Raw genomic sequence first — 26,961 nt, 5'->3', positions numbered from 1 at the left:
ATTTGCCTAACTGACATATTTCAGGGTTCGCTTTCCGACGGCAAACTCTTTTATACATCGTAACCTTAGAAAGCGCTGTGGATGGAAAAACGTTGTACTGTGCTCATAGTAAACAGAAAAATGCATGTCATGTTCGTCTAAAAGGCGAGCTGCAATTTTTTTATTCACCCGAAAATCTGTTTTTCTGTCCAATATCGCCTGATTTTACCCTGTTCAGCTCCTAAACTAAATCCCGATTTTTATTCCCGATTTAAAAAAAAAATAAAACTCTAAAACAGAGGAACCTAGCCCTGCTACTTATTCCCTCTCCGAAGACAGTGGCGAGTACGTGTTCTGTTCTTATCTTCCATATAGCTCAGATTACAGTACATGATCTCTTCCATCCCTCGTTCTTCCCATCATCAGATGATAAAAACTGACAGAAAACATACACGTCTCGATTACCACTTCGGACGTCGGAGCTGAAACTACAGACGCGACAGTTGAAGTGCTGCAAGACCTTGTAGGCGGTCGCAGATGCATCTGCTGCAATTCGGATTTCGAAAGTAACGATCAACCGATGGAGCACAGCGTTCCCTGTAAAAAGGTAGGTTGCTTCTCAATATAGCTCAGTAGCTATACAATAGGTAATGCGATTGAAGATGGATTGATAGTCAGAAGGGGGTCTCATAAAGGGAAAAGACGGAACCTCCGTACAACAGGCAACAATGATTTCGTTGTACCGTTCAGGCGCGCCTATGCGAGCGTCCTCATCAGACCAGGAAAACAAACAAAACATCAGCCTTTGATGCCTTCGTTGTGCTGTTGCATTTCCGGTGGAGGTCCCATTGACTGTTGGGTCATTCGAGACGAAACCAGCCAGAGGAGTAGCTCGACCCTCTTAAATATCTCTGAAAAAATTGTGTACATTCCTTTAGGGGTGTGTGTTCGTAGGATATACATTTTTTTGTTTCTCAAGATTTTATTTTCTTGAGCATTGGGGGGCACTCAAACTTGGCCCCAAAATAAGAAAGATTTGTAAGTACTGCGGCGGTCCTTCTCACGGCATATCTGCGCTTTCTTTGTTGTCTGCTGCTAGAGGGTAAGTGTCCATCTAGCTTCCCGAAGGGTATAGGAAATGAGAACAAATCTGGTGACGTCGTAAGAGCTCAAGAACGGGGCTCGTTTTGGGCCTAGTTTGCGATAAAGTTTTGACAAGTTAGCATTCTCTCAGGAGCTCGAGATTTTTATGCTAACAAACTACTGTATGGAGATTCGCTTCACGTAAAAATTGAATGTTGACCTGTGTTCATTGCGTAACTAAACGATCGAGAATATGAACTACGTATTCATAAAAAATGACACTTTTCAGATTGTATTTCCGCATACTTGAGACCGTCTAGGAAGTGAAGGAAGTCGTGCCATCTGTAGGACATATCCTCTCCTGTAACATATTTAAGAACTGCAGGTGTTTTTTTTTTTTTGTTGATGTTGTTTTTTTGTTTTTGCTCTCTCTCTCTTTAAACCAGAAAAAAAAAAATTTGCCTATCCATACTCCGCTGCAGCTCATTCGTTAGTTGAGGTCTTCTAGGAAATAAAATGTGATACATTGGTGACCCTCTCCTTGTGAAAGGGGCCCTCTCCTTTACCATTCTGAAATTCTACAGATGTGTTTGTATCACGCTTTCGACGAACTTCGAACTCGTCGTCATTTATGATTGTGTTCGTATACGTGAAGTCGTGTGGGAAGTGAAAAGATCACACTATATTTCAAGAACAGAACATCTCCTATTACATTAAAAATCTACTGGCGTATCTATTATCAAACGAAAAAAAAAAAAAAAAACTTCGTCAGAGCATTTGCATTCGCTCCGTAACGTTCTCACCATTTTTCTTCACTGTTTGCTGTGGATCTTACTGCGCCCGCTGAACTCAGCCATTGGCTCGTAACAGTATTTGGAAACCATTTGTTATGATCTCGCGCGTACTTCTCCCACAACAGAAAGGAAAAAGAAAAAAAAGGCGAAAAGAACATAGCCATACGCGCACTGTCTTTCTTTCAGTGGAAATAGACGTTTCTGCTGCACCTACCTAAGCAGAAGATATAGGCTCAAAGTAATAGTACCTTCTATAGTGCCCTGGATGGAGCATGCCTCATTGTGCTTCACGTTCAGTAATTTCTTGTCCAACCGTATATGTCATCGGCGGTGAGCCACAACGCATGCTCGCTCTCTTCAAGCTTTCTTTTACCGAGAGGAACAGTTTAGGTGTCAGAATATCTGCACTCAATAGAGGCGCTACAAGCTAGCTCTATAGCCGCCGACCTTTTAGACTGTACTGCCAGAGCCCTCACATTGCACCATATTAATAAGGCATGTGCTGTTTATGGGCAAGTTGATAAAGAAATCAAATGAAATTGCGCTTTACCACGACAACTGCTACCAAAAACTGCTAGGTAGCGTGCCAGAATTAAGGTCATGCTTGTGGAGGCAAAGGTTAGCAAATTGTACTTTCTGTTTTTCTATTTCGACGCAGCGGCATCACAGAAGTATAGTGCGTTTCGCGGATATTGTTCAATACGCTCTGCAAGTAACCGAGTGTTCTGCGCATATCTCCTCTCCCGGTTACTCCACTCGGGAAGCCCCATTGGCTACGGCGGCGCCCTCTCTCTTCCCTCTCACTGCCTCCTCTCATGCGCAGAGACGCACTTCCACAGCGTATAAACAAGTGACGGATGGCGGCGAAAGGGCTCGCCATTGTCGGCCTTACAGAGGTGGGCAACGTCACGACTGACGCCCTGGGGGAAAGTGCGTCCTGGGCCGACTTCTATAAGGGAACTGTGCCGATATGTGGCTGAAAGCGTCTGAGGAAAACCCAGGAAAGATCCCAGACAGCACAGCCGGCACCGGGATCCAAACCCGGGTATCTCCCAGTCTCGACATGACATAGCCAGCACGCTAACCACTGAGTCACGAGAGCTGTTTTTTTTTCTTTTCTTCTTTTACCAAACTTTTATTATGGTTCATGGTGGTGGTGGTACAAGAATGACACGAGGGAATGAATAACAGTGTTTACGTTATGTACAACTCATTGAAGACTGCTGCACATAACATAACACGGCCACAAAATGAGACTGACGCACGATACAAAAGCACACTCCACAACAACCCAAACGCCGCGAAATTTTACAAACACAAAACCCCGCATCAACAACGTAACGTAAGCTTAGAATAATGAACACACGGATATGAAGCAGGAACATGAAGACATCACATGGACAGACGACTAAGACAAAGTTAGCAACAACAACAACAACAACTTTATTTTCGGCCTTGGAGAGTGGGGAGTTTCATCGCAACAGGCGATACTCTACCCCAGTGCTTGGTGGAATGGGGGGAATAAAATAACGAGCCCCTTTACAATAACGATCGAAGTCCGATGGTGTCCAGAAATGTCAGAAGAGCTTTGAGCGCAGAGTTAGCAATCTACGGGCCCGGTGGCGAGCAAGTGGCGAATGGTGTGTATACCGTACCATTGTCATGGCTCATGAGTCATGCAATCACAAAGGACAACAAAGCTGCTACGAAGAGGCGGCTGTGAGTACTCGCAGTAGAACTAACGGTTACTAGAAGGCAAACTTCCTTCAAAGGGTGACTGAATATTAATATGCTGACGATTTGTTAAGCTCAAGAAAAAATACACAAATACACTTGTAGACTTTCAAGATGTTAGGAGAGAGGGTGTCTTCCAAAAAGGCACATTTACTAACGAATGACCCACAGCGAAGTATGGTGAGGAAAAAAAAAACTTTCCACGTTGAAAAAAAAAGAGAATCTGAAAAGAGACCCTGTAGAGATTTTCAATATATTGCTTATAGGAGAATATTTGTCCTACAAATTGCACGACTTCCTCCAACGCCCCCTGGTCTCTGCCTGTGCCACCCACCTTCGCACGTCTTCCTGACCTCCAGGTCCGCAGAGCTCAGGTTCCCCCTCAAGTCCTTCGAGCCCATTTTTATGCTCTCGTCGACGCGAAGTTTTCCACCTCTATACCGCCGCTTACACCGATGGCGCATCTCGAAATGGCAAGTCCGCGTCAGCATTTGTCATCCCCGACGAAGGCGTAGTTGAAGGACGTCGCCTTTGGCATGGTACATCATCTACAGCTGCGGAACTCTACGCCATACTTTTCTTTTTGCAGTACATTGTTCCACCCCCCCCCCCCCCCGGAATTGGGTGGTCTTTACTGACTCAGCATCTGCGCTGCAAGCAATTGAAAATTCTGGCATCCGAGGCTCCTCCGCACCGTTGGTTATGGATGTGTCAACCGCTTACAAACTTGTCTACGAAGCAGGACATAGGCTCGCTCTCCAATGGCTTTCCGCCCATTGCGGTGTCGAAGGCAATGAACTGGCGGACAGCGCCCCCGAAGCAGCTCTCTCGTCTCGGACACGGACGCCTATTGCACTGCTGAGAGGCGATCGGCGGTCCATACTTCGAAGCCTTGTGACTCCTCAGGTTACCCACCAACGGACCGCCGACATACTACACCCCGCCATGCTCAGGAGAGTTGACCCAACGCTCGCTTTCCGCATGCCAGAATATATCTCTCGTCAAGACGCCGCATTAGTTCATCGAATGCGCCTCGACGTGGCCTTCACAGCACAGTGGCGCTACCGCTTGAGACAAGTTAACTCTCCCCACAGCAGTCACTGCGGTGCTGTTGAAGATCTCGAGCACATTCTTCTCCATTGCCCACACTACCACCCATCCCGCTCCGTACTCTCCGCCTGCCTCAACGAGCTAGACTCCCGTCCCCTCTCTCTCACAAAATTGCTTGGCCCCTGGCCGCATCCAGCTCACCAACTCTCTGTCCTCAAGGCTCTCTTCGGCTTTTTGGACGCCACAGGACTTCGATCCCCATTGTAACGGGACTCATACCTTCATTCCCCGCTTCACCTCCAGCAATGGGGTAGAGTATCGCCCCCCGGCGATGAAACTCCTCACCCATCATCCCGAAATAAAGTTGTTGTTGTTGTTGACTTCTTCCACTTTCTAGACGACCTCAGGCATGTGAAAATACTATCTGAAAAGTGTATTTTTTCTATGAATGGTCGATATTTTCGATTGCTTAGTTAAGCAATGAACACATGTCAGCTTCCAATTTTCACGTGAAGCAAATCTCCATACAGTAGTTTATGAGTACAAATAATCTCGAGCTCCTAAGAGAATGCTAACTTGCCAAAAATTTATCAAACTTGACCCAAAACGCACTCCGTTCTAGAGGTCTTACGACATCACCGGATTTGTTCTCGTTCCATACAAATATGCTCTTCGGGGAGTCAGATGGACCTTTCCCCTCTAGCACCAGACAAAGAAAGCGCATAAATGCCGTCTGTATGTGTCAGAAGGACGCGCAGAACGGACAACAATTTCTCATGTTTGGGCCAAGTTCGAGGCCCCGTCGATGCTCAAGAAAATAAAATACTGAGAAAAAACGTTATATCCTGCACACACACACACTCTTAGAGGAGTGCACACAATTTGTTTCGGGGAAATCTAAGTGGGTCGAGCTACACTGCTCGCTGGTTTCGTCTACGCTGTTTTTAATATGAATGTGCAAGGATTCTAGTAATGTCCTTGACTGCCCCCCCCCCCCCTTTACGTACGAAAGTTATTGCATTGACAGAATGGCGTAAATGCAGGCTAGCTGGTGGATAAATTCCATGATAGGCAAGCCTGAGCGATGGGCAAGACACGTTATTGCATCTTCGCTGTGCGAACGCGTACTGAAAACCAGGGATCGGAACCGGTATTTTTTTCGGTTCGGTTCGGGTTCGGGTTCAGGCATATTGGTTCGGTTCGGGTTTAGCTCCGCTGAACCGAAATTATCAGCTTGAACCGGTTCAGGTATATCGGTTCGGTTCGGGTTCGGCTCAGGCAGAACCCCCACCCCCCCACATACACAGACAAAAAAAAAAATCTGTCAGCGGTCGGGGCATTGATAGGGATTGGAACAGTTACTTTTTTCGGCCTCGGTTTAACCGGTCCACGGACAGTAATTTTGCTGCAAGCAAGCTTACGCTCACCGTACACGATTGTAAGAGAAAGGTGTGAGATAACCGTGCAGGTGAGCAAAAAAAAGGTCGATCAGTAGTACAATTAATTCACCTCTGAACCGATTCCCGAACCGGTAACCGTATCAATTTTTTTCGGTTCAGTTCCGGTTCGGCTCAGGACAAGCAAAAAAATCGTTCGGGTTCGGTTCGGTTCGGGTTCGTCAGAAAATAACGGTTTTTTCCGGTTTTCGGTTCGGGTTCAGTTTCGGTTCCGATCCCTGCTGAAAACAGGTCATTCACTTACGCTCAAAGATTCAGAAACTTCGGCACCTTAAGATGAGTTGGGAGTATATGGAAATTTCTATAGGATCCTGGCACATTCATGCTGGTAACCAACGTTTCCTAGTAAAGCCTTGGTCTGCACTATAGCGTTTCAATACGTCCGTCCGTCCGTTATGTGTGACGGACGCATGAGTTTCCAATTCACGTCCGCACTTTTGCTCTAAGACAAACAGCTTATAGCAGACCACATGAAGTGAAGTAAAAGAAGATAAAAGCGCACGATTATCGGGGCAACGACCGTCATTTCTTGCGTCGGCGAACCTATGCGTCCGTCGCTTTCGAAGGGGCTTGCATCCGTTCGCAGACGGACAACACTGACACTGACGGACGCATTGAAACACAATAGTGCGGAACAGGTGTGAGAGTGGGTCGCGACAGTCACAGGAATCCTCTACTGGGAGCCAAGTACAACAAGGGCATACAAGTTTGGCTTCCGGTTTCGTTTTTCCTGGGGTGATGAGGACGCCCGCAAGGTGTCAATACGGTTCAGGTAAGTCTCTGTTGCCTGTTGTAACAAGCCACTATTTCAATTTTTTTTTTCGTTACATGTAATTGCAGAACGTGACCCTCGATAATTAATACTTCGCTCATGATCATGGTTGACTCGTGATGTTAGCAGTGGCGTATCTAGGGTGTGGCAGGTGTGGACAGGTGCCATGGGCGCCAGGTGAACAGGGGCGCCATTATGTGGTCGGGTGTGAATGGGTCAGGTCGGGCACTCAACCTGGCACATTCATAAGTGATCTAAAGCACCCGCCATTAGAGAGGTTGTAGTGTGAAACCTAGTGCGGACCACACGAAAACGCATCCCCAAGGACATCATGTTAACCATGTTGCCATGGGCGCAGGTAGCTCTAGATACGCCACTGGATGTTAGTATATCGTTATCAAGAGTTATCCCTTGCAGACATCTAGGACGCCTCCTGTAGTATCCGGTGCACGTGATACTGATAATGAGTCAGATAGCGGATTACTATCTGGTTTTGGAAAGAGTTGCATTATTTGCGGTGTTGCCTTCAAATCCTGGACTCGACTCCGGAGGCACATGACATCACACGACCCGGTAAGCTGCGTAAGTGTAAATGCAGTTGTATTTGCGGGCATGCGAGTTGCGCCGGAAAGGTGCGTATTTAGTGCGTTTTTTTTTTCTTTTTGGCCCTAATTACACTAATCTACTGCGGCCGCGCCGTGGGGCCTGCGTTCCCTCGGAGTCAGGGCCGTATATTAAAAGGGAGTTTGGCCATTGGAAGGAGTCACAAAAAGAGACTCGATTTGTCAATCACAGTTTCGCTCCTCTGATTGGTTTGCTTTTTACCAAGGAGGTCGCCATGGCACCTTACTGCCACCCAAAATGGCGACGAAAACAAACGCAGTGGAGCGGGGATTTCGTGACAAAAAATTTTCACAGACTACTCTGATTTTACGCTGCAAATGTACATTCTCATATACGTTTCTCGGAAGTCTGTTTCAACTTATGCTCATCTGATGTCTGACTGAAAATAATACGTTTTGTCGCTGGTGTTAGGCCTAGTGAACACGGCGATCACAACGAAATCATAACAAAAACGGCACTGTGCTGTACAATCTTATATTTAATTGCTGGATTTCACGGATATAAACATTCCTGTCTTTTATATTCCAACTATTCATGTGGATTTGTTTAAAAATCATACTGACAACAGAATGTGTCCTAGCAGGTTGTTCTGCCGGCAGTGCTACAACGACGGAAGCAGACGACAATTCCCGACGTGCCTTACGCTCCCTAGGTGTCGTTGCACAAAAAACCCACTAGTTTTGCAGATTGCGAGAGGTATCCATTTCAATCATATCCAATCCACGTGCCACCCAAAATGGCGCCGCCCATGTTGGATACAGGGACAAATAGTGAGGATAGGCGGACTGACAGCGCTCCATATTTCAAGATTTCATTGGTTGGAAAGCTGAAAAAGTAGGTGGAGCTTCAGGTATAGTCATGACCCAATAATGCCCAGACTCCCTTTTAATATACGTCTCTGCTCGGAGTCAGAGCCGTGTATTAACCTCTGCACTGTAAACTTTTTCACACCTTTAAAGGTGTGCGCTATGAACATTCAACCTGGTTGCGTAACATTGCATCTCCAGGATGATATTTTACAAAATTTGGAAAGCATTACTAAAGATCAAGTGTCAGTGCAAATCTTGCTTTCATTATGTCTTGGATATCGTAGGTACGAGCTAATGCATATATGCATCGCTATCGATAATCGAGCAGGCGCAAGTGTCTACAATACTGTTGAACAATGTTGAGATGTTGCAAGACTGAAGTTTTGGAGGACAGACAACACTCGAGTAAAGAAAATTTGTGCGAAGCCGTGCTCCATTATGATGTTACCAAAATTACACCTAAAAAGGCGTGCGCCATGCACGTTGTTACACCTTTAAAGGTGTGAACAGATTTAGAGTGTGGGAGGAGCCTAAGAAAAAGCTCGACCTGTCAATCACAGCTGCGCGTCTCTCGTTTGTCTGCGTTTTAACACTGAGACCGCCATGACACCAGACTGCCACTCAAAATGGAGACGAAAACAAACATGGTGAAGCGGGAATTTTTTGACATTTCTTCTTCTCTTATTTATTATTTTTTTTAAGCTACTTTGATTTTACGTAGCACACTTACATTCTCGTACAAATTTCTCGAAAATCAGTTTAAATTTATGTTCCCCTACCGATATGTAACCGAAAATAATACGTTTTGTCGTTGGTGTTAGGCCTAGTCAACGCTGCGATCACAACAAATAAGAAAAACGGCATTGTGCTACACCATTTTGTATTCAATCATTGAATCTTGTAGATATAAACGTTCTTGCCATTTTTTATTCCAACTAGCCAAGTCGATAAGCTAAAGAATCGTATCGGCGACAGGATGTGTATCAGTACGTGGCTCTCCCTGCAGTGGATGGTAAGGCAGCACAGTAAGGAAGTGCAGCCACACAGCTTCGGTTATGTTTCCTTTGTATATATGTACTGGTTGGCTTGCACTGCTGCCTCCACAGGTGGCAATGTCACCGTGGAACATTGATGTCTCGCCGAGTCACATTGTTAGCGCTGGCCCTAGATCGTGTCACTTCCCTGCACCGGGCTGACGAACTCCAAGTAGAACGAAACAGCTGTCCACGCTTCGCGGCGCTGACACTAAATTATATGAAAACTATATACGCACATGAGCACACATATGTAATCTCATCGTGGGTGAGGCATTTAGTATACGGGCCTTACCTTATCTCTGGCAGGCTCCCCATGATACGAAGTGGTTCAGCCGCTGTCGCTTAGCGAACGGCACCATCCGGTGTCGTATCTGCGGCAAGATCCAAAGAAGCATGCTCCGTCTTCGCTACCACTACTCCAGCCACGTGAATGGTCAGATCTTCAGTTGTCCAAGGTGTCCAAGTGCCTACAAGACAAGCCGAGATGTCGTTAACCACTTCAGGAAAGTCCACGTTCCGACATATAAATGCAGTCAGTGCACCTTCGTGACTGCCTACTACAAAGTTTTACGCAGCCACGAATTAAAGCATGCCGGAATTACCCCTAAAGAACGCTGTGAAGCTTGCTTCAGGGTCTTCGCAAAGTATGCACTTCTACTTCACTATTACCAACATACGGGCGAGAAACCCCATCCGTGCCGGCAGTGCGACTCCGGCTTTGTGACCGTCTCGAGGCTAAAGCGCCATGTCCGAGAAGTACATGGGAGCGAAAAATGTACGTCTGACGATACGGGACCGAAGAGACGTCGAGTGCAGGTGAGACGTGCCAGTAAGGGTTATCCTTTTAACAGCCGCAAATAGAACGCATGGTCAAATAATTTCTTAATGCATTTATGAAGCTTCAACAAGTCATAAAAGTGTAAAAATGCAAGCGCCAGGTCGCTGCAACACTCCGTTTAGTAATTTCCACAAATTTGTGGAAACTGTGAAAATGAGGTGGGAGTGTTGTGGCGGCCCGTGGACGACGACGACGACGGGTCTCTGCTGCCGCGCGCTACTGCGCCTGGCAGCCAGTTCTACCGGTACCGTCCTAGCTTGAGGCCACGTCCATCTGCCCACTGGGACATTCCATCATCGCCGGTCAGGACTCATGTAGGGGAATACCACCTCCTCTACAATCCTTTGCAGAATTTTTACTTAAAAAAAATAGCTACGCGAGTAGCACAGATCTTTGTCTGCAATTGAGTCTTTTTGTGCATTTGAGTTATACGGCCAGACGGGCATCCTCAGGAGGGGAATATATAACTACAAGATGACTAATTACTTGAAATCCATTAATTAACTCTTTCTCGAACTTTGGGCGAAAGCGAGATTTGAGAACAGGAGACAATCGCTGTTGAAAGCCATTCTGTCTTTTAAAAATTCAGAAAAGAGCGCGTACCATGAAATATCAATCCCCGAATTTCGGCATGCAAATGAGCAGAAACCGAAAAAGCGCACGCCTCAAGAGCGCATCATCTGCACCGAAGCAGGCTTATCTGAGCCGGAAAGCGGAGATCGCAACCTACTCCAATCATTTACATCGCTCCAAATCACGTCACCCTCAGACGTGGAATGGCCGTTGTGCTGTTTGCGTTCCCGATCGCCGCAGTTTTGGTTTCTGTGCATTTGTATATCGTCGTTGTCGGTTCTTGTCCCGTGTCCGTCCTGTGTAGTTCCCCCCCCCCCTTCGTTGCTCCTCAGACACAAGGAGATGTTTCCGTTCAATTGTATATCGAAATTTTGTGATAGTTATTTTAACGGAAGTGCATGTTTCAGATTCAGAATTTATTGGACGTGGAATGGCTTTCACTGAGGATAGTCTGTAATGCTGCTATCTCGCTTTTTCGCGAAATCCCCTAACGAGTGAGTTCATTAACGAATTTTAGGTAATCAGTCCTCTTAAAATCGTGTAATTGTCTCGAGCAGATGGCCGTCTGGCCGCATAACGCAACGGCAAAAACGACATCTGTGCAGCTCTCGTAGCTTTTTAGTAAAAATGATATGAATATGCAAATAAACACCCTATATGCATTTTGGTGTCATAAATAAGTACGTCGTAAATTTACACACCGCTAATTAGACAGGTTTATACCTCTGTCACACGGCACTTTCAATGCGGATTGAATCCGATCCGCATCGAGTTTGTGAAGAGCGTTCGGTGCGCGATGCTGCTACACAGTCCAACTCAATGCGCATTGAAAGGTTGGCTTGTCGACAGGCGATGCTAACAGCCCCGAGGCAGTACGCTGGGATTAACAAATATGTTCTTAGGAAGTCTAAAATAATACCCCTGTCACACGGGCAGTCTTCAATGATCATTGAAACCAATGACCATTGAAAATGCGTGTAGTGACACCAAGCGTGTGACGTGTCGACTTCCCAAAGAGTATTGGATTCAATGTTCCCCGACAGGTTGACACGTTACGCGCAAGGTGGCGCCACACGCATTTTCAATGACGATTGGTTTCAATGATCATTGAAGAGTGCCCGTGTGACAGGGGTATAACCCCATCCGCTCCAGCATCGTGCTGTTTACGATACCTTTGCAGGGGACGTGGTGTCGAGAATGATTGAGATTAAACAAACTGGAAAATGCAGTCGCTCGTCATACCTGGACTAAAATCATCGCTATGAAGTTCCATGGTCTTATAGGAACATTTGCAAATTGATGGATGTTTTTGCTTTCTACTACGAACTCGCTGAGTTCTAGGATGCCAGTGACGGTCCTCAAGTCGTCTCTAGAATCACAATCGCGTCTAGGGAACTGGATCGGGTTAAGCAGAATAGGAGTTCTACCCTGATTGAACATATCCGTGTAGCAGCGCCGGATCCGCATTGAGTTCGATGAGTGGCTCAATGCGGGTCGAAAGTGCCCTGTGACAGGGTATTAATACATCGTTCGTAAAGCTCCCCATAGAAAGGTATACATCCCCGTAGAGGCGTATAGAAAACCCCTGTTCATTACACGTGATTTTGATACTTGGAGTGTACAATCGCTAAGACCGTTTACTCAACTTTGTAAACTATGTAGCCATAACGTAACTAAGTTACTGTAATGTACTTACTGTAGTTGTAACTATCGACACATTTCAAAAAGGGAATGTACCATTTGTAATTATAGTTCAAAATAGTAAGTTGTCTTTTTGAAACATATAGATAGTTACAACTACAGTAACTGCATTACAGTAACTTAGTTACGTTATTGGTACATAGTTTACAAAGTTCAGTAAATCGTTTTAGCGATTGTACCCTCCGAGCATTACAAGCATGTGTAATGAAGAGTGGTTTTCGATACGCCTCTACGGGAATGTACCTTTCTATATGGGAAGCTTTACGAATTATGTATAAATATAATTAGCGATGTGTAAACTTATGTGTACAGGCACCGTTCTTCCTTCTCGGGTCAACAACTTTTGAGCACCCCCTCACAGTGCACAAAAACGTGCGTAAATATCTCAGGAGTACAGGAGCACACCTGAGCGTTACAAGTTATAAGAATACTCCTTTCAGACTATCTACAATGTAAATGCTGCATCCTTACTTTATAGGCACATACAGAGGCTGTTGGTGACGACGGTCTACCAGGATTGGATAATCGATGCGTCGTCTGTGGCGAGACATTCGCCCTGTGGAATTTACTGCGGACGCACATGGCAACACACGATCCGGTACGCGCTGCTGTCGATACCTTTCAAGGAATAACTAGGATAACCCCGAATCAACAGTGTCCTAAGAATATAGCGAGCGGCCTAATTGTCGGTGGATTTACAGACAGCGACTTAACGGGTGTCCTCACTTCTGCAGGCTCCACAGGATTCGAGGTTGTTGGATAATTGCCGCTTGGAGGACGGGACCTTCCAGTGCCTTGTCTGCGGCAAATTTCAAGCATCCATGGCTCATCTTCGCAGTCATTACGCGTGTCACACAAACGCTCGCATCTTCACTTGTCCAAAGTGTCCTAGTGCTCAGAAGACAAGCCAGCATTTCATCGAGCACTACAGAAGGGCCCACACTACGTTCGCTCAGACTTATAAATGTAATCAGTGCAAATACACGACTATCTACTTGCAAAATTTACACAAGCATAAATCAAAGCATGCTGGTACAAACAAAGAACGATGTGAAGCTTGCTTCAAATTCATCTCAAAGGATAGGCTTTTAGTCCACTATTACCGCCATACGGGCGAGAAACCACATGCGTGCCCACAGTGCAGCTCTGACTTTGTCACCACCTCAGAGCTAAAGCGCCATATCAGTCGCGCGCATGGGAACGAGAAAAGTGCTTCTCATCATACGGGACTCAAGAGACTACGAGCGCAGGTGAGACTTGTCAGTAATTACGTTGTGCACGTCCTATGAATTCTGTCGTGTTTTGTCCGCGCGGATTCCCAACTACACTACCTCTGTGTAGTATTTTATTTCGGAGTACAAAACATGGCGGGCTCTCTGGACCTCTAGTACGATCCGTACCTCCCGGTGTCACATCCCGATGTAGCCGGGACAATCCCGCTCTTGCGGTCGTGGTCCCGCTGTTCCACTAGCCTACTTGGGGACGGCGTTTTGTCCCTCTTTTGGATGGAACGATCCCCAAACAGGTGGAAGTGGTAAAACCAGTGTTTCCTATTCCCACGGTTGCCCAATGCCGGCTCACGTTTTACCATGATCTAGCCAATGGAATATTATGATGCCTTCGGTAATAAGCCATCCCTGTGACGGTACTTTGTGGGAAAGAAAGATCGCCTGCGCACGTTATGCTCATCAGGCTGCCTCCGCGGTAGGCGAATGATCTTGATGTAGCAGACAGCCGCCGCGAGGCTGCCGATAATGACGAAACGGAACTTGAGTGACTCAGCAAGTTCTGGGCGAAATTTTCCGCCCATATCCGTGCAAGCATGAGGACACATAGAGAATAGATTCTGGTCAAAGTGTTTAAAGGAGCACTGAGGCGACCCCCTCCCCTTTTTCCTTTTTTTCTCGTTTTTCAGTGCAGAGTGTTCTCCAACGAATAAAATAATTTCCTGCGAAAGAACGATGAGTGTAGGTGACCTAAAGAGCGAGCGCGAGTGTTCTGTTCCACACACATTTGAGAAATCATTTTCCTCGTGAAAGGAGCGCATTGCAGAACGCGAGGACGTCGTGACGTGCCCTCACGTGACCAGTCACGTACCGCGGCACAGCTCAAACGTGTACAAGGGCCCACAAATTCTGTGACCCATGTAATCGTTCAAGAATACAAAAGAAAAAAGAATTGACTGGCGATTTAATGCCAGAGAAATACGTTAGCATTAACCGCCTTTTCGGGTCCGTAATTGGCTTCCGGGTATCCACTTCCGGTTTACACGCAACTTGTGGACGTTCACTTCCAGTCTAAACCTGACTTCCGGTTGTCCACATCCTGTCTAAACCTGACTTCCGGTTGTCCACATCCTGTCTAAACCTGACTTCCGGTTGTCCACATCCTGTCTAAACCTGACTTCCGGTTGTCTACATCCTGTCTAAACCTGACTTCCGGTTGTCCACATCCTGTCTAAACCTGACTTCCGGTTGTCCACATCCCGTCTATACTTGACGTCCGGTATGCATTTCCGGTCCAGCTCGTTTTCCAGTTCTCCACTTCCGGTCTAACCTGACCTTCGGTTGTCCACCTCCAGTCAGTTCTTAATTCGGGTTTGATACTATCAATTACCATATGTGAGTCCATTTAATTGACCTTTAATTAGCCTCACTTACTTTCAATTACCCTCTAATTACCATTTAATCACCTTAGGTTTCTTGAATTCCCTGTATTACCTTTAATTTATTTACTCGCCATAATTTCCCTGAATTATATTGACGTTAATTACCTTTAATTAGATTTAATTACCTCCGGTATAAACTGCGGTTACCCGCGGTATTATTCATTTTCATTTAATCTTTCTCTTAACACATATATCTTACATTCATTCCCTTTAAACTCAACTTTCTCGTTTTAATTGCCTTTAATCACCTCTAATTACCATCAATTACTCTCTCCTCTTGCTCTAAATTACCTTCAACTACTTCAATTTCAAATGACTTACCTCCATTTACATTTACCCTCTTATATCCCCTTTGCATGTCCACTTAGACCGCCGTCTCTGTGAGGCTTCACCATCACACCTTCACCGGACACACACACACACATACACGTATATACAGCCATTTACATTTTCACACTCCTAATGCTAACGCATTAAAAGCATATATAAGCAGCACGTGAACTGCGAAGAAAAAAAAACAAAGCAACAACTTGCAGACTTGTACGTATCTTGAGTACGTACTCAAAATACAGTATTTTAAATACTTTTTCGGGTATTTTGGTACTCTACTCAATACTTTTTCCGACAAGTATTTTTAATGTATTTAAAATACTTTTTTCGGTACTTGCTATTCAATACTCAAAATACTTTCCTTCCCCGTCAAGCCATATCCAGCACGCTTCCCGCCGTGCCGAGATTTTCAGCTCACTGGAATTTAACCCCCTTTTTCTTCTTCTTTTTTTTTCGGGAATTCGCGAATCTCTCATTTATCCTCTTGTACAGTAGGCTGGTCCCAAGCCTGGCCTTGCTTGTCAATAACCAACTTCCTCAGAAAACCGTTCCTATTCATATTGCCAGGTGAATCACCAGGGGATTAGGTACAAGATAATCCCGGCATTTATTTCATTGGTCATCAAAGCAACAAACACGTACCAGACGATGAAAGACCCGAACAGACATACAGGAGGGATTACGAAGTTTTGGGTCAGAATATATCAACAAAGTTTACTTGGGTTCACCAAAGTTCACCAAACATTACTTGACACCAAGACGTTGCAAATGAAAGATATGCATGGCTCATGAAGTTTATTCCTTTCATTTGTAAGGCCACGTTCAGAATACGCGTTTCACTTACTGCTAATACTAAAGTACTTTAAAGAGTATCTTAAATACTTCTTAAAGTATTTAGTACTCTACTCAAATTACTTTCAGTTTTGAGTATTTTGTACTCTATTTTAAATACTTTTTCCGTAGAGTATTTAGTATCTTATTTTAAATACTTTTGCGCAGTATTTTGCACAAGTCTGGCAACAAGGCATGGAGCCTTTACTACGTCACGAGCGCGTCGTGTCCGCGACTTCTTTCTCCGACAGTTTCTTTCTTTCTTTCTTTCTTTTTTCTTTTTTTTTTTGTAAATTCGGTTTCATAGCAACCGGAGACAGGATACAATGTGGCTCAAGAATACAGACTCATGCCAGAGATTCGCACGAACTTATTGCATGGGCCTCGTTAGTGTTCAGCTACACAAACATCAAACTTTACTACACACACAATAAATAAACCAAAAGAATGCCAGTTAAAATACAGTCCCAAAATACAGTTCCGCCTCGTGGTTGGAGGAATTCGGTTCTATTATCGCCGCCACCATCACGGGCTCCTACCAATTATAAAATAAGGTTATTATTCCGTTTTCAAGCGTTCAAGAAGCTTCAGAAACGATGTGCCAATAGCAATTTGTGCTCAACACTTCCGACATTGAAGCTACGAAAGTGTGGTCGGGCAACATGCAACAGCAACAGATAGTATATTCGTTGCGAGATCCGCTGAGCTCGTTGATTATGTCGAATTATAACAAATGTTCATGTCTCTCGGTCGCGTTTTTTCTTGACGTGCCGAGAACTATTGAGCAGGCCGTCGTTAGTTCCAAGAACTTGCGTGAACATTTATTGAGTAGTACACGCGTTACAAGTGAGGCTGCAGCTAGCAGCATGAACACCCATGACTAGCTTCGGGACATTCAATATGATTCTGACATCTCGAATTCATTGCTGGTATAACTAAGACGTATTCAATGTCCACGATGTACTCAGAAAGGAGCTTACCCTTCCATATAGCCCTACTCCTAGAACACATGCTCCTTGACCCTGTACTCGATCCCCTGCATTGATACATATTATGCACCTGAATTTACTGCTTTTTCTATATTGTTGGCATTGTCCACTTACCTGTTAGCAGCGTTGACCTCGTACACCTATATTGTTTGAATATTTCTAAGGGAGTGCATTACATACAGTGCTCACTCCTTCATTCTCTTTTTGCGATAAATTATCCTTGGTGTGGTTCTTTCCCCTTGGAAGACTCGCACATTAAGTATTTCAGTGCATAGAGTAAACTGGTAATGTCACATCCTTGTTTACAGGTACGCAAAGAGGCTTTTACAGACGACGGTCTACCTGGATTGAATAATCAATGCATCGTCTGTGACGAAAAGTTTCCCCTGTGGAATTTACTGCGGGTGCACATGAGAACACACAATCCTGTACGTGCTACTGTCACTACCTTCCAAAGAGTAACTATAGATTGGGCACACTTAGAGTTAATGTGATATAATATGATCAACGATGTCTCAAAAATAAATCTAGTGGTGTAATAGTCGGTGGATTTAGACATTGCAACATAATGGGCTTTCGTATCTCTCTATAGGTACCCCATGACACGAGATTGCTGACCGATTGCCGCTTGCCGGACGGGACCATCCAGTGCCTTGTCTGCGGTAAAATTCAAGGAAGCATGGCCGAACTTCGCACCCATTATGCGAATCACACAAATGCTCGCATCTTCAAGTGTCCAAAGTGTCCGCTTGCCCTGAAGACAAGCTTCTGTTTCCTCACGCACTTCAGGGCAGCCCACACCACGCTGTCCCGCGTTTATAAATGTAATCGGTGCGACTTTAAGACTATATACCGCACTTCTATTCGTAGTCATCAGTTAAAGCATTCCCGAATCTTCCAAAGGGAACGGTGTGAAGTATGCTTCGGGTTCTTCACAAAGCTGTCGCTTTTACGTCACTATTACCAGCATACGGACGAAAAACCGCACGCATGCCAGCAGTGCAGTTCCCGCTTCATCGTCGCCTCACAACTAAAAAACCACGTCAAGAATGTACATAAGACTAGGACACTTGCTTCTCACCATGGGAAACCCAAGAGGCGTGCACCGGCGGTGAGTCTTATCGGTAATAGCGTTGCTCAGAGCTCTGATCTCACAATTTTTGTATGTGCATGTTGAGAATGCGATCATTATTTGCTTCGTTCGTGTCTTTCTTTGTACGACCTTGTCTCTCGCTCATGTCCTATTCTCTCTCTTAGTGCAATGAGCAGTAGATGGCAATCGTTGAAGTTATAGAAAATACGGGGATATGCCGATTTCAAATTGCGCATAATGGTTTGTAGAAACTGGTCAAATGCAGAAGCACAACGACAACGACTTGTGATGTAAGGCTAGAGAGGATAACGCGCGTGAAGAACAAACTTCTTCACCTTCTTTGTTACAGACTGTGAATAGCCCTTAATACCCTTAAAAACTGTAGGGACCCTGAGCCCGTGGGTCCTTCAGTGATAGAAAATCATTATGCATTCCCAAGTTGGAACACGCAGCCTTCGTATGGGATACTGATTACACCGCAAGCACTGTGAAACAATATCACAACCCTCAAACCATCTTAAAATCTCAACCTCCCTGTGCCTGTCCGTTCACCCAATCATAACTCGACTCTGTTTGTTTCACATTATTTACTATCTTACTTACTTACATTATTTACTATCTTATTTACCTTGAAGAATTGTTAATTCAAGAGCCTATTTAGGGGTGTTCCACCTACGCGGAAAAAAAGAAAATCATTTCAAAAGCTACTTGTCTGAACAGTAAGTAGTCAACGCTGTTTTTCTCGGAAAGATTTCTCCGTGACTTCTGTCCGCCTTGATAAAATTTAATTCGCGGGAAACTGAATTTCCAGGTCCATTCCTGATGTAGTAGAGAGAGAGAGAGAGAGAGAGAAAGAGAGAGAGTTGAGGCGGCGCAGCGCTCTGAGACCGCGAGGCAGCTCTCTCTGTCTGTCTGTGCGCGCGTGTGTGTGTGTACGCGCGCGCGCGCGTGCGCTCGTGCGTGCGTGTGTGTGTGTGTGTGTGCGTGTGTGTGGCGCTTGACAACACGTCGTGAACAATGGACCGGTAGGGGAGAAATCGGAACAGACTAGACACAGAGTAAACTCCCACACTTCAAAGCGGCGCTAAGCATCATGGGATTTTCTGAACTCGTCTACTTCATTGCTGAGGCGATTTACGTTAAAAATGGTTCAATCTTACTTTACAGGTACGTGGAGAGTTTCTTCCAAGCACCGGTCTTCCGGGCTTGAATAACCGATGTATCGTCTGTGGTAAGAAGTTCCTCCTGTGGCATTTACTGCGGACGCATATGCGGATACACGATCCTGTACGTACATACATTATTTCACATTTCACATACATTTTCAAATTTCATTAATTTACATATATTTTCACATACATTATTTCAACATTATTTCACTCTACAAGACATAGGATTCCGCGTTTTCGGCGTGTGGCGAAAAACTCAGAATTACAGCGCCTGATTGTGTATGTGTTTTGCTTTTTATTTTTTTCTCCTTGCCATCGCATTTTCGTTTTTCCATTCGTTCGGAGCATTTTCGTTACCGGCCTGTGGGTCCACAAACTTCTAGTTCAGGGGAGCACATTATCCCGTAACCCTCTTTCGATCAGGGGTTTAAGCGGGTTCGAGTGCATGTAGAACGCTCCAACAAAGAAAATGAATCGCAATAGATTGGGACTGGGAGCAGATTAGGAGTGTATAGCTACACACAAGGTTGGACTGCGGATAATATCAACCAACTACAGTTCTTTTGAACGTGCGCCGGAAATCTCCGACACACGGGGCTGGAATGCATGTTTACCTACCCCCCCATGCCTATACCATCCTCGGCAAGGCTAAAAGGAAGAGAAAAAGATAAAGAAACTCGGTTCTCGGTGTCTCCGTCTTGAGCGGCCCTCCTTGCACACGAGTCGTTGTATAGCTGCCGATTTAATTTCCAGTAGCTATTTATTTTATTAGTATTACTACCGGCTGTGCTGTCTGAGGTTCTCCTTTCGGCGAAGACTTGCCAGACAAATGTCGGTACAGTTCCCCCTTAAGTCGCCCCAGAGAGCATACGAACCCCCCCCCCCCCATCTTCGTGCTGTCCTCTCTCCACCTGTTCACATCTGTGCGCCTTTCGTATATAGTCGCAGTTGCTTCGCGGCGCTAACGCAGAATCAAAAACAAAAATTAAGGTTGATGCGATAAAATATGATTAAGATAACATCTATACAAGTAGCCTTGATTGTTGTTGATGCTCCAGACCGCAACTAATAGTAGGGCTTCTTATTCCCCGCAGGTACCCCAGGATTTGAGATGGTTCGACGATTGCCGCTTGGCAGACGGGACCATCCAGTGTCTCGTCTGCGGTAAAGCCCAAAAAAACATGGGCGTTCTCCGCCGCCATTACTCCGTCCACACGACTGCTCTCATCTTCAATTGTCCAGACTGTCCACGTGCCTACAAGAATAGCACAGAGTTTCTTACTCACTTCAGGAGAGCCCACACTCCGCTCGCCCGTGTCTATCAATGTGGTCAGTGCGACTTCAAGACCATCTATAGCGGAATATATCATGGGCACGTGGAAGAACATGCTGGCATTCCCCTAAGAGAACGGTGCGAAGTTTGCTTCAGAGTTCTTTTCAAGGACTCGCTTTTAAATCACTATTACCGACATACGGGCGAGAAACCGTATTCGTGCCGAAAGTGCAACGGTCGCTTCATCACGGCCGCACAGCTGAGAGACCATGTCAGACGCATTCATGAGGGAGGAAAACGCTCTTCTGATCATACTGGGCGCAAGAGACGCCGAGCTCAGGTGAGACCCTCCAACAAATGTACCTCTTTGTTTTTTTTACTACTACTATTTTTTTTAGACGTAAAACCCCCGACTTATTGATTATTAATTCTGTGTTACACACACAGACACACAAAAAGCGTTCCCTTGTTCGTGTAATGGATTTAGGTCACAATGATCTCATATACAGCTCTTTATGGTATTTTCGTAGCGTCGCAAGCGAGTTGGCGAACCAGAGTTCCGGTCTGGTACAGCTCGCACCGCCTGAGAAAGCGGGAAGGCAGCCACCCCGGCAGCCCCTAGCAGAAAACAACGCGTTCACGACGATGATCACCCTTCTAACTGGAATGATATGACCCAAACACCGCCCGCTTTTGTTTCTTCTAAGCAGCACCAGGATCCGCAAGCCGGAACGACGTTCAAGTTAACACTGATGCGAGCTGTACGACTGAAATAACGACTGTAATGGGGTGTAGAGCTGTAATCTGAATTTCGATACACGATTGCTTGAACCATCAGTGCTCTCGTGTTGCAATGTTTGTCTCAATTGCGCTCGTAGCTTTTCTTTCTTGTGTTCTTTTTTTCCTTTAGAAAATTAAAATTGCGGGCAACATTGTGTTGGCCACATAGGGTCAGCAGCAGCAGCAAGCCAGTGGGGATCATAGGTGGGGAACTAGTTGGGAACACGATTGCTTCACACTTGGAGTTTATTTTGCACCGGACGTCGGCCTCCATTCATTAGCAAATTAAAAGTATGTTACAGCTTTCTCTGCCTCATGTATGACTTGTTATGCCGGGCTTGCAAGTATAGTAACAAGCCAAGCTGTCTTCTGCTTACGGTACCTTTAAATATTCGTCTACATATGTAGCCGACTTGCGGAATTGTGACGCCTGTACCAAAATAATGCCCTGGCGGGATGGACTGATCACGTCTCGATGAGTTTTATACGTAGATGACGTACGTGCGTACGTCATAAACGGATATCCCACAGTTAAGAATCCACATGTTCAAATTCCCAGACGTTCCCTGGCTGACATTTCCATTTTGTTCTTCTCATTCTAATCCACATCAAAAAAGAAGAGGAAGAAAAAAAATATGTGCAGTGAACTGTCAAAATAACCGGTTCTAACTCGTTTTTGCAATCCTGATGACCGCGCCTCAGTAGTCCTGACGAATCTCACTTGCGGATAAGCACCATCCCGCTCGAGGAACAACAACAACAACAAACCTAAGCTAAGCTAAGCTATCGTAACGTCATGTAAACCATTTCTGCTAACGTGATGTGGCCGACATGAAGGAGCGTATGTATGCCGTTCTCCGGTTTTTGCCTACGTCAAAATCACGCAATATACTGGGAGGTTCTGTCAGTAATATTCAACGCTATCACGCCATTCTTCATAGGAAAGCTTCAGTTCAGAAATCTGGGATTTTGAACATCTGGGGATTGTAATCGATAAATTCTTAACCGTAGGGTACCGCGGCATTCCCCTGTTGGGGTTGTTACGACTCGCCATTTTCGGCCACCTCCCCGTCCATCGGAAACCATCTTGGTCAAGCCAGAGAAGCACCTTCGTCAAAAGGGAACGGAATTCCCCATTCCGAGAACCCACTTCAAGGCTGTGACCTTATTCTCATGGACGTCTCCTATTTAAGCGGCCGCGCTGTCCCGCCAAAGCAGATCCCTTTTGTACATAACCCGAGATACACTTTCTATGTTGTTCCTGTTATCTTGTCGTCTGCCTGTCTGCACTCCGGTCCAGGGTGTTGGGGAATCCGGCCATCGCTACCATACGGCGGTTCGCAACAGGGTGCACAGGAAGCAGGCGATGACTCATTATCGCTGGTGCGTTTGCAGATAGCCAACACACTTGTTCAGCCAGCACAAGGAAACCAACTAACAGATGTTCGTATCTGTGCAGAGTCTCCTCTGATGCAGCAATAATGGACAGCTGCCGTCGTGCATACCAAGACCCGACCAAGCCCGGAAAGTCATGATCCTTCTCTTGCCGTCACCGTGTAGAACAGCGGACGAAAGTGTGCACGTGCATGCACGACGACATCCGGGTTCTTCACGACCCGACTCAGTACGGGTCACGGGTACGGGTGCACGACCAAATGCATTACAACTTATGCTATTTGTAAACATACTCCAACATGTACTGTAATATTTGAAAAAGAAAAAAGAAACAAAAGGAAAGCGTTGCAATGATTGCTTCGAGCAGTTCTTTGAAGGGCGCATCAGCAACCACTGTTTCCTTCGGCGGGGGACCGTATCACTGCACATAATAAATCTTTTTGCACCCCTTAGGGTGTAAAAGGGGTGTAATTTGCGGAAAACACCTTACTTTTTCAGTTACACCCTTCGCGACGCCTTTGTGAAACTTGATCGTAAAATGGGTGTACATTAGTGACACACCCAAATAACACCCTAAAACACCTTATGTGTTACTGTCCGCGGATGTCTGAGGTCCCACGTTTGTTGCAAACAGCATTTGAATACAGGGAATGGGATTGAGGCTCTGGAACGTATTCATGGCTAAGGCTGCTGTCACGGTATATGTGAACTCTGAGGGGTTTAAATTAAAAGTGTACGCTTTAGTAGTGACATGGACGATGGAGAAGTTAGTCAGGCCATACGTCAGACTAGCAGTTCTGCGGCCGTTGCAGATCGAGCAGCAACGGAGTGTCCCACTAAGGGCTGTCCCGTCTTGCAGAGGAGTGTATCGCCACTCTGACAGTTGCATACTGGTTTTAATGTACAGCAGGCTTGCATTCAATACCTTCACCGTTTTCGAGTTGCTGTGTCTGCGGGAAGCAACCTGTGTCCACAATAAAGTTCTTGATTCCTGAAAAGAACAAAATAACGGATCACAGATCTGTTTCCTCACCGATCTGGTGATGAAACGGACGTGAGCGGGTGGAGACAAATATACATAACGGATCCCTGAGATTGAGGGGGCAAATAAGCAACACAGTCGGTGTCGTTATGTGTCAAATATTTATCAGAGTTCCGTTATGGATGCCTGTTCACCTGCGCTGTCATTCCTATATGTTGGTTCCATGCAAATTGTGTACTAATTCGCCTGTAAAATGGGTATCCCATAATCAGGACCATCCGTACGAGCGTCGGCAGCTCGATCGGTAGCGTGTTGGCTTGCTGTGCTCAAGTTTGAAAGTCTGATCCGGGCTCGGCACGGCGTAAAATTTATTCCAGCGTCGGAGATTTGCTACGCACGTCTCAAGAACAACAGTTGGTTGAACTGCAGCATGATGCACTACGCTGGCATCTATTATTAGTAACATCCATATTGGAAGTGTGCTTTTCCGAAATAACACCCCTTTTTTTAAGGGTCTCCACACGAACACCCTTTCCAATGGCGTTCAGGAACACCCTTAAAGGTGTTCGCCATGGGAAAGTTTAAAAACACACTCAGGGCTGTAAAAGGTTTTAGTGAGCGAAGTGTACATTGTCCACAAAGTGATAGCGATTTGAGGAAATCATTAACGGCAGTCCCCAATATCTGCGACGTTCTGCGCTAGAAGGTAGATGGTTTTGTAGTGCTACTACCCTACTAAAAAAATACAATCGAAGAAAAACGTGGATTTGTGGTTGACAACGAGTAAACCAAACGTGTCTGCAACACAGTTGTAGAAGCTTTCATTCTAAGCCTGATTGCGTAGCTTACATTGTCGTCATTGCAGCGTACAACACACACACATACATTGGATGATGATGAGGTGGGCGATTCACCGCCGCTGAGGCGGTACACTACCTTACTGGGCACATTGGGAACGGATGAGGGGATACCCAAGTAGGCCACACTCTGGAGCGCGGGACTTGAGTCTGTAAAGACGACCCAGGACTGAGATGGGCTGACTAATATTTTTTTTGCATATCAAAGAGGATGGCGTAGAGCTCGGCACATGTAGATGATGTTCGTGAGGAAGATGGTGACCTCAGGAGACTGACTGAGTTGGCATGACAAATGCCAAGGACGAGCCATCCCGAGTAGATGAGCCGTCGGCGAAAACCCACGTTGACGCAGTGTACCTGTCATTCATCATGCCCAGGGTGAGCCGATTGGCGACACACGGGGTTGTATCCCTTTTCGTTCCATGCAGGCCAGGAACAGTTAGGCGGGTGACTGGGAGACCACGGAGGGGCACTGGTCTTCACTACGAAACGCGGTACGCTAGGCTTCATATACGCGAGAGACCCTCGAACCAAACTTTTTTTTAATTCCCTGTTAGCGCCGCGAAGCAACTGTGGCTATGAGCGGCGTACAGACGTGGACAGATGGAGAGAGCGCAGCAGGAAGGAGTGGGGGACAGGGGGGGTTAGTATGCGTCCTGGGCCGACTTCAGGGGGAACTGTGCCGACATTCGTCTGGAAAGTCTTCGGAAAACCCAGGGAAAACCTCAGACAGCATAGCCGGTGACAGGATTCGAACCCGTGTCACCTCCCAGTCTCGGCGTGGAAGGCGATCATCCTAACCACTATGCCACGGGAGCTGGTCGAACCAAATCCCTGTGGACGGCTAACAGAGAACTCGTGTCGCTTCCCCATCTCATGCCTGCAAGGGACGGATCACCGCAATCCAACGGATGTTGATCTCCAAGCTTACAATATGCTTCCGCCATGAGAGCCCAGCATCAACAGTAAAACCGAGAAACCTATGGTGAGATACGTGCTTCAATGGTATGCCAGCAAGAGAAAGCTGGAAGGGCCGCATGTTCCGCCTCGTAAAAGGGAGTATTACTGTCTTTTTCCTCGAGTTTTCCAAGTCCGCTAGTGACTGGTACTGCTGGATATCGTCGAGAGCGAGTCTGAGGCGTCGCTGGAGAGCACGACGGGACTTAACGCTGGTTCAGAGACAAATGTCCATCAGCACAGTTGAATATAGCCACCTTCCTACCGACGCATCCTCAGAGACAAGCAATAACAATCTTAACTAACGGCGGATGTGAACGGCGCGCTCTGTCCTGCGTTGTCGCGGTCGAGACGCTCACCCCGGTGAGCTTTTGCGGTGCGCTCGCACATTCTGTGGTGCAATCGTACCGTTCCCTTTCTTTTTTCTTTTCTGCTTTGGGGTGTACCGTCTTTCTTTTTTTGGGGGTAGCAGAATTCGCTTGCGCGAATTCAACCTCCCCTTGTTATTTTACCAACCACCACCACCAATCTTAACTAAGATGGGGCTCAGAACGCTCCCCTGGGGCACCCCATGGGCCAACGTGACAAGGTCTTATCTCCCGAGCTTGCGCTGACAAACAGTTCCCGTCCACGGCGGAAGCCACGAGACTGCTCTGGAAGGTAGGGCGGCTTCAACAAAGCGCCAGCGTACGAAGTAGTAATGCTGTTAATACGATACTGTGCAATTGCGGTTGCTTTACTAGCCGACTAAAATAAAAGTGTTGCAGCTAGTTACTGGCACACGGCACCCGTCGTTGTGCGTAACGTAGAGAAATACATGTCTGGACCTCAAGTAACAAAAACGACGTGTATCACTAACAGGTGAAAAACGGTTAGAACTCCGCGGGGCATAACCGTTATAAAACTTTCGGTTTTAAAGGGACGGCATCGTACAGCCGTGTGTGTGTGGGCGGGGGGGGGGGGGTTCGAAACTTAGCTAGAACTATCTTTACGAGTACTGTACACATATAACTGTCAAAGTTTCATTCAAAATAACGAAGTCATCTTCAAGGAATTTGTCGAAACGTGCCATAATAGCAGACGACGAAGCCTGCACCTCGCTCTCATGCAACGTCACGCATGACATCGGCCTGCGGGTAAGTAATGGGCCACGCTGCCCATTGGCTAAGCGAAGAGTAAAGCAGCA

The 26,961-nt window shown here is 46.1% G+C and overlaps 1 protein-coding gene across 2 annotated transcripts; it reads left to right on the top strand.

The window, feature by feature from the left end:
- Window positions 1-467: 467 nt before the first annotated feature.
- LOC135389878 (zinc finger protein 11-like) lies at window positions 468-23,324 on the top strand. Of its 2 annotated transcripts, none has more exons than XM_064619912.1 (10): window positions 468-586; window positions 7,287-7,442; window positions 9,646-10,155; window positions 12,930-13,049; window positions 13,186-13,701; window positions 17,578-17,697; window positions 17,862-18,380; window positions 19,530-19,649; window positions 20,626-21,144; window positions 23,044-23,324. In XM_064619912.1, the coding sequence occupies exons 1-10, from the start codon at window positions 560-562 to the stop codon at window positions 23,053-23,055; spliced, it is 2,619 nt and encodes an 872-aa protein (XP_064475982.1). In that variant the 5' UTR covers window positions 468-559; the 3' UTR covers window positions 23,056-23,324. The 2 variants fall into 2 exon arrangements, with proteins under 2 accessions (XP_064475982.1, XP_064475981.1); XM_064619911.1 differs by lacking the exon at window positions 23,044-23,324 and adding an exon at window positions 21,335-21,889.
- The last annotated feature ends 3,637 nt before the right edge of the window (window positions 23,325-26,961 follow it).

Source organism: Ornithodoros turicata, chromosome 3 (genome assembly GCF_037126465.1).
Source record: "Ornithodoros turicata isolate Travis chromosome 3, ASM3712646v1, whole genome shotgun sequence".
In the NCBI taxonomy this organism is placed as follows: Eukaryota; Metazoa; Arthropoda; class Arachnida; order Ixodida; family Argasidae; genus Ornithodoros; species Ornithodoros turicata.
Note: the sequence above shows the minus strand (reverse complement) of the source record. Positions and strands in the feature narration are given on the sequence as shown.